This window comes from Rhinolophus sinicus, linkage group LG10 (genome assembly GCF_036562045.2).
Source record: "Rhinolophus sinicus isolate RSC01 linkage group LG10, ASM3656204v1, whole genome shotgun sequence".
Taxonomy (NCBI): domain Eukaryota; kingdom Metazoa; phylum Chordata; class Mammalia; order Chiroptera; family Rhinolophidae; genus Rhinolophus; species Rhinolophus sinicus.
The window spans coordinates 41646730-41659078 of NC_133759.1; the positions used below are offsets into that span (position 1 = coordinate 41646730).

General features: G+C 42.8%; 1 protein-coding gene across 1 annotated transcript in view; it reads right to left on the bottom strand.

Moving 5' to 3' along the window:
- SYN2 (synapsin II) overlaps positions 1–7524 on the bottom strand; it is a 169489-nt gene extending 161965 nt beyond the window's left edge. Inside the window, exon 1 of the mRNA XM_074312977.1 lies at positions 7442–7524. Coding sequence (XP_074169078.1) covers positions 7442–7509 — 68 coding nt within the window. The 5' untranslated portion in view covers positions 7510–7524. The remainder of the gene's footprint in view (positions 1–7441) is intronic.
- Positions 7525–12349: the final 4825 nt, after the last annotated feature.

A 12349-nucleotide genomic window follows, 5' to 3' on the forward strand; every position in this document is an offset into this window, starting at 1 on the left:
GAACGACATCGTGTCAGAGTTGTCCAAGCATTTTGTAGCTAATGCTCCACATTTCCATCGTATTTGTAGGTGATCTTAGAGAAATCAGATCTGCTTAATGCTATCTTTACCCCGATTTATCTTTTTTTTTTTTTAGTCTAAATCACTTTTTCAGCAATGTAGTTAGAGAAGATATTTGTCATTCAGGTCCTCAGACCCCTAGGTTTCACCTTGTTCCTTATTCCTCTTAGTCTTGCCTCAAGAATCATCTCAGTGTGCTCCCGGTCTCCTTCTCATTTCCCTCTCTCCAATGAAAACCTGCTCGCAGGAAAGGGTGCGCATATTCACATTGGAATGCTTGAGCAACTGCATTTTAACAAGGACATAAGAATGGCCTAAGTTAGAGGTGAATATTTAATGGCAAAGACCATCTAATGGGGGAAAGCATACCCTGGGGAAAACAAAGTTTTCAGAGGTCTCAAAGGCGTACCAATAGGGAACCACCTATATGCATTATAAAGCATCCATGTCAGCAACTTTATAGATTTGGGCCAGTTTCAGTGAAAGGAGCACGGTGCATCAGAAACTACAGTGGACTGGGAATCATCTGAACTTTGTTTTCCTCGTGCGTAAGCATTGGAGGTTGTATCTTATAGTATTTTGCTTAACATTCTAGATTTGGGGTGGATTGTTAAGGGTCACAGCTCTTCAAGCAGTCAGACCTGGATAAGGTGTCATCTCTGTCACCTACCATCTGGGAGAACTTGGCAAGTCACTGAACTTCACTAAGCCTTGTTTTCCCCTTCTATATAATGGGAATTAAAAGCAACTACCTCAGAGTGTTGTGAGAAATCCAACAAATTCTGTGGTGCATGAAAGGGATCAATAAATATCAGTTATTATAACCATTGCTTCTTCTTGAAGGGCAATCAATTCTTCCTCAACCTGTCAACTGATTGTTGGATATTGTTTCAATAAAGTTTGAGGATGAAACTTCCTTTAGTTTTACTGAATTCTCTAACCTAACTTCAGGAACAAATTATGTCCAAAACAACTGGAAGTCTACTGAGAAGAATGAAAATGATTTCTTTCTTAACAAATGGAGCTTTAGTATTCTAATGTTTCACCCTAGCATTTATGAGTCACTGAAATTATTTGTCTTCGGTATTGAAATAAGCACATTATCGCCCTTACGTTTTCATAATCAACTCCTTGGAAAGTATTTTTAAAGAGAAAGCAGTATGTCACACCTGGTATAACATGATTAGTTCTTAATGAGGAGGAAAAGATATCATGTTTTATTAAATCTTCTTAGGAATGAAGTTGGATTCTCGCAGCTCTGTAGTTCATAGCATTTCAGCATAGGTCATACCCGAAAAAACTATTCTACAGAAAAATGTATATTTTATTCTTCAAAAGTTAAAATGTTTGTCATATGTTAAAACACCTCCTTACTTACCTGAGTTCTTTACAGTATCATTGATTTCTTTTCCACCTCCTCTTTTTAATGCACAAGTATGGCAGGTTCTTTATAAGAAAAAAGATCAGCAAAAAGAAAAGAAAATTGCCCAAACTCTATCCAAACCAGAAAGCTAGAATTCGTCCTTAATTTCTCCGCTCATCAGAGCAATCACCTGATCTTGTCCATTCCACCTCCTTAAGAGCTCTGGAATCTGGCAGCTCTCCATCCCTCTGCCACCAGCCAGGTCAAGCCTGACTGTCTGACCTAGACCCTTGATACTCCAAGTGTGATCCAGGGACCAATAGCACTGGCGTCAGCTGAGAACTTGTTAGAAATGCAGAATCATAGACCCCACCCCAGACCTACTGAATCAGGATCTACATTTTAAGAAGATCCCTGGGTAACTCATACATACCTTAAAATTTGAAGAGTCCTGCACTAGACCAGGTCAGAGTGGGGTCCCAGATTCTGCATTTCTAACAGGCTCCCAGATGATGCCGGATATGGCTCTTCCACAGACACACTTTGAGTGGCTTCTCAGTTGTTTCCCTGCCCCCAGCCTGGCCTTCTTCTAATCCAATCCACATTTAACCAACAAAAGAATCTTTCTAAAGTGTATTTGATAATGTCACTTCCCTACTTGAAACCCTTTAATGTCCCTTGAACAGGACATTTGTTTTAGTAGTAGTAGTAAGTACAATGGTAATAGTTGTTGTTGCTGTTAATTTGGGTTTTCATTACTTTAGAGGAGCAGTTTGGTGGATCCCTTCCTAGTTTGGGAAATACCTCACTCTCTAACTCTTGATGGACATCAAAGGTGCTTCCTCTCCCACCGACCCCCCACGTAGGAGCCAAAAAGTCCAGATATACTTTCATTCTCAGACCTTCTGGCAACTAGAGAACTGGACACGTGACCTAGGTTTGGCCAAACTGATGCTCCCTCTTGGGATTTTGAACCTGGAATTGGTGATGAAAAGAAACAGAGGAGCAGCCCCAACACCCAATTTCTAGGGGTGGGAGTGGTAGAGGTGCCCAGAGCTAGAGATGTAGGCCATTCAAACTGGAATGTCCAGTGTTGAGCAGTGAGAGTGACACTGTCCCCAGCTACCGGGTTCTGAGGTTGACTTTTGCCTGTAATTCTGCTGTATAATTTCCTTCTGTTCCTGCTTTCCAATCTGGGATCCCTAATCTTGCTGGCTAGTGGAAAGGGAAAGAATGCAGCAATCTTTACCTGCGATTACAATTATATGTAAGAGCAGGTGGAACAAGCCCTTGGGGCTGATGGCTAGATGGAGAAGGGTATCAGAAGGTAGGGCAAGAGATCTAGAAGCATATGGTAGTAACTTGGATATCTCAGTCAAGGATCCTTTAGGTTACAGATCACAAAATCCTCCTCAAAATCATCTTAAGAATACAGCAGCATGTGATTAACATCTATTGTATTTATTGCCCTGTCTTCCTTCCTCTAAAGATAGCACCATCATTTCTTTGGGGATCCACCTTTCCCCACTTTCAGTCCATGTGATCTGAGTGAACTGACCCTAACCCATGGAACCACGTGTGGCCAATTAGACATTCCATCTTTTGAACACAGTGATAATAGCCTCAGGGTTGGGCATATAACCCAAGACAGCCAGTTGCTCGATGGTGAGACCTTCCCTGGAACTTCTGGGGAAAGAGACACCCTCTGCTGGGGATGAAAGTGTAAGAATCTATGCCTGGGATTTTCAACAGCCAGCTCTCTACACCCATGGAAAGAGCCTGCCTGAAGCTGACACCAACATAGAAGGAAGTAAATCCAAGGAATGGAGACCACACTGAGGTTACTGACAGCACTGAGAATGGTACCCAGCCATACCTAAAGCCTGTGTTATTCTTAGAGCAAATGGATTCTCTTTCATTTAAGCCTGTAGGCGTCCGATTCCTATCATTGACTTCCTAGAGTCCTGACTAACACAGGCAAAAAATATAACCAAGGAATCCAGGGAGTTAGTCTCTTTCTTACCTTCCTTTCTCCAAAGGCCCATTCCTCCCTGTTATTTTCTCTGTGTCTGCCTCATTCTTTTCTCTCTACAGAATTTCTACCTTTGTGTGTATATGGCCATTAAAGACCACCCCACAGTTTCCAAGGTTACCTATCTCCATTATAAGTAACCACCCCGTCTCAAGTCCAATTCCAAATCTCTGGGAGAGAGAATCTAAATCATCCAGCTTGGGTCAGTTGTCCAATCCTGATCCAATCAGCTAAGGCTTAGGGGGCTTTGGCAATTTCCATAAATTTCTTGAACCTCAGATTCTTCGTCAGTAAAATGAGAGTAACAGCAATACTTACATCTTAAGTTTATTGGGAAGACTAAAGGAGATCATTCATGTAAAGCTTGAAGCACAGTACCTGGTATATGGTCAATACACACTAAATATAAGCCATGAAAATGGTATTTCATTGGTAATGATGGTGCCCCCCCTGTGTTGTTGGTCTCCTTGGATGCTGGTGGTGTTGAGGCCTCAGGGGGCGATGGGAATGTCAGCTGTGGATAAGAGAAGGATGAGGCAGGAAGCCAGACCCGGATAATTACAGTGTTACAGGATTCCACCCAGGCGGCAGCCTCAGAGTGTGCTGAGAGAGTGAGAGAGAACGCTTGAAATTTGGCCAAAACACTCCTCCCTCTGGCTAAGGAAGGTTCAGTGAAATGAGCTCTTCTCCTTCAAACGGATGCTGCATTCAGAAAAATTCTCAGTGAGCTCAGCCGTATCACCTGGTGTCCCCTCGGGCTTGTCTACACCAACAAGCAGAGTGAAGAATCCAGAAAGACTCATAATGATAGTGTTTGAAGCATTCTCTCACCGCATCCTCACAACAACCCCCAAGATAGGCGTTATTACTATTCCTTTTTCGTAAGCGAGAACACCAAGACTCAGAGGGGTCAAGTAGCTTGGCGGAGCTCTCAGAACCAGGGGCAGAGAGCCACAGTATGAACCCAGATCTGTTGGGTTCCAATCCCCTGCTTTTCCTGTTGGGCCGTGCCTGATTCTACAGTCTCAAGATTCACCTTTCAGTCTCACTGGCCAAACAAAATCCATTACTTTTGTGACTTTAGCCATTAGTCTTGCTTCTCAAATAACTGGTACCAACCACACGTCACCTGATAGAGCAGAAGGTAATTGTAGGGGAATTGAACATAGGAGGTAATTTCTGGAAAGTTGGCAGGGGCTAGATTTTAGGAGTTGGGCTTTAGGCTGCGGTCAGAGAGTACTACTGATGCTTGGAGGGAAGTCATGGTAAAAGACAGCTCTCCCCCATGTCACACCACTATGGACTGGATTGTGACCCCCCCCACACCCCAAATTCATATGTTGAATCCCTTTCCTTCAATGTAATGGTATTTGGAAGTGGGGTGTTTGTGAGATAATTAGGTTTAGGTGAGGTCATGAATGTGGGGGCCCTCGTGATGGGATTCGTGCCCTTTTAAGAAGAGATGCCAGAGAGCTGCTTCTCTCTCTATCATGTGAGGACACAGTGAGAAACAGCCATCTGCATGTGAGGAAGAGAGTTCAAACCAGAACCCAAGCATGCTGGTACTCTGATTTGGGGCTTCCAGCCTCCAGAACTGTGACAATATAAATTCAATTGCTTACACCACCCATGCTATGGCATTTTGTTATGGGAGCCTGAACTGACTAAGACAGATTCTGACTTGTGATAGTCAGTTGCATGTGTCAACTTGACTGGGCCATGGGGTGGCCAGGTATTTGGTTACACATTATTTCTCGGTGTGTCTGTGAGGGTGTTTCTGAATGAGATCAATATTTGAATGAATAGCCTGAATAAAGCAGATCACCTTCCCCAGTGTGGATGGGCCTCATCCAATCCATTGAAGGCCTGAAAAGTTTGAGTAAAAAGGAATTCCTTCTCTCTGTCTGACTGTTTTCGAGCTGAGACTTCGGTCTTCTCCTGCGTTCATACTCAGACACTGACTGGAACTTACACCATTAGCTCTTTTGGTTCTTAGAACATCAGACTCAGATTGGAACTTTACCATTGGCTCTTCTGGGTTTCCAGCTTGCCAACTGTAGATCTTGGACTTCCAACCTCCAAAAATGTGAGAAATAAATGTCTGTTATATAAGCCACCCAGTCTGTGGTGTTTTGTTATGGCAAAAGCTAAAATGCATACCCAAGTCCAGACCCATACCCAAGATACACACCTGAGCTAAGACACATACCCAAGTCCAGACCACCTTTGGAGGTTCATTTTCACCAGTTTTACTTAAGTGTGTACGCAAGGAGTGACAGGGAGATGAGTGATTGTATGGGTATGGTTGTGTCTCTCAGGCTATCCCTCCATCTCATCTCCACCATGATTAGCAGGAAAGGCATAATTCAGCCCCCAAGGAAACAAGTTTTGTGGCCTGAAGCTCAGGTGGACCACCCAATCTACCCCGTGGAAGCCTGGGGAGGAACCAATTACTGGGATCAGACAGCCTCTTCCCTTTGCTCCATTCACTTTGTCACTGTCTTAGCCCACTCCTTCCTTACTGTCTGTCCAGGATTCTTGTAACAGCCTCCGGATTGGTCTCCGTGCCACCAATCTCGTTCGTCCTATCCATCCTTCACCATGAAGCTGGAGACATCTTCTCTGGTCTTGTCCCTTTATTTCTCTGTGGTTAAGAACACGGTCTTTGGAGCCAGACAGCCTGGATTCACATCTCTGCTCTGCTATGACTAGCTGTGTTGCTTTAGTAAGTTACTGTTTCATCATCTGTAAAATAAGGTTTGTAGTGGGTTGGATAGTGGTTCCCCCAAAAGATATGTCCACATGCTAATCCACAGAACCTGTGGACATAATCTTATTTGAAAAAAAAAAAAAAAGGTCTTCATAGATGTAATTAAATTAAGGGTTTGGGATGAGATCATCCTGGATTACCCAGTGGGTCCAAACTCCAATGACCATTGTCGAAGATCAGTTGACCATACAATAAGGGTTTATTTCTGGATTCCCAATTTTATTCCATTGATCTATATGTCTATCCTTATAGTAATCTTTTTTTTATTGAGATGTAATTCACATACCATAGAATTCACCTTTTTAAAGTGTACAATGTAGTGGTTTTTAGTATATTCACAAAATTGTGCAGTTATCACCACTATCTCATTTCAGAACATTTTTATCATCAGTAAATCCTTTTTTTGACCCTTTCTTTCCAGACAGTAGTTTTGGGTGATTGGATGGCCTTTAGCTTCCTGTTTTGTTTTGCCCCTGTAGTTACGGTGACCACCTCATTCTGGTTTGTCTGGGACCTTCCTTTTAAAACTCAAAAGTCCCACATCACAGGACCCCCTTAGTTCTGGGCAAACTGGGACAGTTACCTGTAGGATGCATCATCAATGCCCTGCCATATTCCTCACCACTTGGGGGTGTACCAGCAGCCTTTCCACTGCCAGTTCCTGTATCTCTTTGTCTAAGGGCTTTCTCCAAAGCTTTTAAAGCCTGCTTTGCTCAGAACAGCAGGATGGAATTAAACTCTGCCCTAGAGGAGCAGCCCTCATGGCAATTGGAATATCAGTACCCCAGTTCTGTCACTTCTCAGGTGGGATAACTGAAGGTAAGAATCTTACACTGGCTGTCATTTTTTTCCCCAGCAAGATAAGCTTCATTCATCCACCATAGCTGGCTTGATGGCATGCCCTTTGTTGCCTGCTTTCCCTTGCTGTCTCACTTCCCTATTCTTGAATCTTTATCTCAGGGCCTGCTTCTGGTCAAATCCAAACTAAGACAGCCCCCCCACGCCCATCCCACCCCCACCCCTGTTTCCAAATCTTTGAAATAGGCAATGTTTTCTAATATGTAAAGTGTTATGCACATGAAACTTCCTATCCCTTCTTCCAACCAGATCACTACCCATAAAGCCCCTCACATAGAAATTCTGGAACTGCCACCACTTTGCTGAATAGATCCCCACCTCCCAAAACACATACTCCCTTATCCAGAGCTTAGCTTACCATCCGTCTTTAAGCATCTCCTTGGGTCCAGGGAAGGCCAAATTCAAAGCAGGAAACTTTGTAGTCATTACTGGCGGGGCTCCATCTGCACAGAAGCAGATCACACTTTTTATTTCTGTTTATTGTCAATTTCAGGTCCTCTTGGAAGGTAGGATCATGCCCCTGACTATCTGTCAGTGGTAAGAGCTGTCTGATCCCTTGGAGAAAAATGGATCACAAACTAACTGCGGTATAAATGCAGAGCAGAGAAAAAAAGAATTATGAATGCAGAAAGCTGGAGCAAAGCGACCCCAGGAGCAAAGGGATCTGATTGGAGCCACACCAAAAGAAACCCCCCATTGCCCAGAAAATCTGTTCCATAGACCAGACATGTGCATGAAACCCCACCATTAGAGACTTGTGCCAGATTGTATTTTCCAAAGACAGCTGCACCAATACATATTCATCCCACGTGTTCTTTTTTTTTTTTTTTTTTTTTTAATTTTATTGGGGAAGGGGAACAGGACTTTATTGGGGAACAGTGTGTACTTCCAGGCCTTTTTTCCAAGTCAAGTTGTTGTCCTTCAATCTTAGTTGTGGAGGGCACAGCTCAGCTCCAGGTCCAGTTGCCGTTGCTAGTTGCAGGGGGCACAGCCCACCACCCCTTGCGGGAGTTGAACCGGCAACCTTGTGGTTGAGAGCACACGCTCCAACCAACTGAGCCATCCGGGAGCTCAGCTGCAGCTCAGCTCAAGGTGCTGTGTTCAATCTTAGTTGCAGGGGGCGCTGCCTACCATCCTTTGCAGGACTCGAGGAGTTGAACCGGCAACCTTGTGGTTGAGAGCCCACTGGCCCATGTGGGAATCGAACCGGCAGCCTTCGGAGTTAGGAGCATGGAGCTCTAACCGCCTGAGCCACCGGGCCGGACCCCACATGTTCTTTTTATAATGTGACATTGACATTCTTCCATTGAGAAGAAGGGCCCATGTTACCACCCCTTGAAATTGGGTGCACTTTTGGTATATGGATGAAAAAGCAGGGGGTTCTGTGGAAAGTAACCTCACAGGGTGATCTGATCATAAATTCCTAACTGGGCAGGTCATGGTGGGTAGTCATGCCCCAGACCTATAATTCCTTTAGTAAAAGGTTTTAAGCAAACCTTGTCCATTGTTCTTGTGCATCTAAGTTAACACACCTTTGAAGTGCCAGAACTATTAACCCTCAAGAGAGCACATAATCTTGTTGACTATCCTGGACCCCCGCCTTGCTTTCTCCTGCCTCCATTTAATCTTCCTTCAGTTCCCTTTCCCACCTTAATTTCAAAATTCATTAAAGAAGCTGCACAACTCTTCTCTAGAGCATTTGATATCTTGCTCCCTGGCATGTGTCATCAATTTGGCTCAAATAAAGTCTTATGCAAATTCTCTACAGATTTGGACATTTCTTACATCGACAGGTACTGCCTCAACCAAGGAGATGAGGCAAAAACAGCACTGCACGAGCTCCAAGACTAGGTCATACAAAGCACTGTTTGTTCTGCCTGGCTCTCTCTTGTAACTTGCCCATGTAACCCAGTTACCATGTTGAGAAGAAGTTCAGGCTGGTGCTCCAGCTAACAGCCAGCACCAACCACCAGTCATGTAAGTGAACGAGTTTTCAGATGATTCCTGCTTTTAACATTTGAATCTTGTGGCCGAGGACCAAGACATCATGGAGCAGAGTCAAGACTTCTCCTCTTTGCCCTATCTGAATTCTTAACTCACAGAAATTACGAGAGATAATAAATGATTATTGTTGTATCATGCCTCTAAGTTTTAGGTTAATTAGAGTAAATCCCTCAGTTGCTCTAGAGAGCATCCTCTCTAAGTGCAAACACTCCCAGGTGGGAAAATATATGAAGCTAGGTATAGTCATTCACACTTTAGTATGAATCACTCATACTTGGCACCACTCCCCATCCCTACTAGAGAAGAAATAAGATCAAAAGTCTTAGGAAATGGGAGCTATAATGGACTTAGGAAACTGAAGAGGCTGAAATGGATATAGGGCATTTTGTAGGAAGAGATATGGACTTAAAGCCAGACAGGACGGGGTTCTAGCCCTAAGCATGTTCCTTCTGACAGAATTTCCTTTGACGTATATAGTAGGCTCTGCTGCTTATTAGCTATGTGAACTTGAGCACAGCTTCAGCTTCTTCATTTATAAAGCACTCACAATAATATGCACCCATTTCCCAAGATTGCTGGGAAAAATTGTTATGAAGGTAAATTGTCCATGTAACTTAAAGTTACAGGATGTGGTGGGTCCAAGTAGGACTCAGCAGATCTGGGTTCTAGTCCAGGCTTTTTCACTAACTCACTCTGCAACCTTGGCAAAGCCACTCCCCTCCCCACTGTCGCCCACAGAAAGCTCATGCAAATGTAACACGCACCTGTAGACCCGAGTATCCCTGGTGCAAGAAGGTCTTCAGCCATCAGTGCCAGCAGAGGATTTCATAGTCTACAAGTCACCAGCCTAGGTAACAAGGAAAAGTGAAGGTCAGAGCAAAGTTAAAGCAGGTCAAACTAGCAAGGTGAGAAGCCAGTTATCAGACAAGGTTAAGGGGGTCCACGGTGAGCCCCATTGTCTAAATATATCTTTAGACAGCTATGAGAATGAGAGACTTGGGATGTAGCTCTTAATGGGTAACGAGACCAACCAGTGCCAGTATCATATATTATTTAGGAGCTTAGACTCTGGAGCCAGAACACCTGTGTTCCAAATCCCATCCCTCCCACCAATTAGCTATAGCAGTCTCGGGCATGTTAGCTAACTTTTCTATGCCTCAATTTCCTCATCGGTAAAGTGGAGATGATACAGCATTCTCTTAATAGGGTTATTAAGAAAATTACATGAGCGTGTGTAGTAAGAGTTATTTCACACCTAGGGAGCTGTCCCTTAGTTAGGCAATTCTGGCTGATGTTTCCCAAAGTGAGGAAACATGGTTATAGAGACAATTTTAGGAGGTAAATTCACAGGTCCTGCAACTTAAAATCACATGTCTCCCCTGAAAAAAAAATCATTTTCAGTGCATTTTTAATCTTTCCGACGATACCAAGGAGAAACCGTCCACTTGGTAAGCCTTTAACACCTCTCCATCACTTGCTAATTTGCCAATCCCCCTCTTTCACAGTGCGAAGTTCACGGCCTGGAGCTCAGAGCCTTCCCGGGCAACAAGGTCTAGCTACAATTTAATAACATTTGCTGTTTTTTCCTTCGTTTCTTTTTTTGAATGAGCTTCATTGGTTGATTTTTTTTTATTATTAGTTACAGGTGTACAAAAAGAAAAACCTTAGTAATTAGACATTTACACACCTCACAGAGATAACCCCAACAAGTCTACTACCCATCTGACATTGTGCATCGCTGTTACAATACCATTGACTATATTCCCTATATGTACTATACATTCTGTGATTATATTTTTTTAATTATAATTGACATTCAATATTATTTAGTATTGGTTTCAGATGCACAGCACAGTGGCTAGCCATTTATATAATTTATAAATCCACTTGGTAAGTCTAGTACCCATCAGACACCATACATAGTTTTTACAACATTATTGACTATATTCTCCATATTGTATAGCCCATTCCCATGACTAGTTTGTCACCACCAATTTGTACTTCCTAATCTCTTCACCTTTCTCATCTATCCCCCCAAAGCCTGTCCCTTCTAATGTTTGCTTTTGTTGTATTTATTTTTAAAGTTAGTCTCTTTTTTTTTTTTTTTTAATTTTATTGGGGAAGGGGAACAGGACTTTATTGGGGAACAGTGTGCACTTTCAGAACTTTTCTCCAAGTCAAGTTGTTGTCCTTTCAGTCTTAGTTGTGGAGGGCGCAGCTCAGCTCCAGGTCCAGTTGCCGTTTTTAGTTGCAGGGGGCAGAGCCCACCATTCTTTGCGGGACTCGAGGAATTTAACTGACAACCTTGTGGTTGAGAGCCCACTGGCCCATGTGGGAATTGAACCGGCAGCCTTCGGAGTTAGGATCACGGAGCTCTAACCGCCTGAGCCACCGGGCCGGCCCCAAAGTTACTCTCTTTTTATGTGAGTGATTATGGTTTAATATTTATGGTAGTGATTTAAAATTTTCTTTTAAAGTAAATGTATTTTTAAGTAAATTTATTTGAAATATTAAATATATTATGGTATAGATGGTTCTTGGATAGAAAAAATCATGAAGTGGTACTTAAACGGTTGAAGTTTGGTAAACATGGTATTAGGTTGCAAAGGGTAAACATGGACAACCTCTCCAGGGAACTACATGGATCTACTAACTACTAAAATATATTTCCTAGTCCCAAATTGTGTCTGCACAGTCCCCTGTTCTGTTTCCCAGGACCCCAGGGACTCATGCTGCTCATTTGTCCTTTCAAATGCTGCCAGAATGTAAATTGGTACAAACTTTGGATAATTTGGCAAGCACATCCTCTATAAATCAGCAATTCCATTTTTAGGAATTTAATAAAATAACCATAGATGTGCTTAAAGATACATGGTTAAGAATATTTGTGGCCACATTATTTATAATAGGAAAAAATGTAAAAACCAAAGGGCCAATAATAGGGGAATAGTTGAACAAGTTATAGCATATCCAAAAAACAATAATATGACGCTCTGTACCAAGTCCTTTTCTAAGCACTTTAGATATGTTAACTCGTTTAATCCTCACAATAAACTTATGAAGTAGAAGTTACTATTATTAGCCTCATTTTACTGAGGAAACTAAGTACAGAGAGGTTAATTATCTTGCCCCAGGTCACACAGCTAATAAGTAGCAGAGGTGACCTTTGAACCCAGGCCCTCTAGATCCAGAATCCATGTTCTTAACCACTATGTTGTAGTCCTCTCATTGAAGCTGATATTGTAGATAAAAATTTATTAGC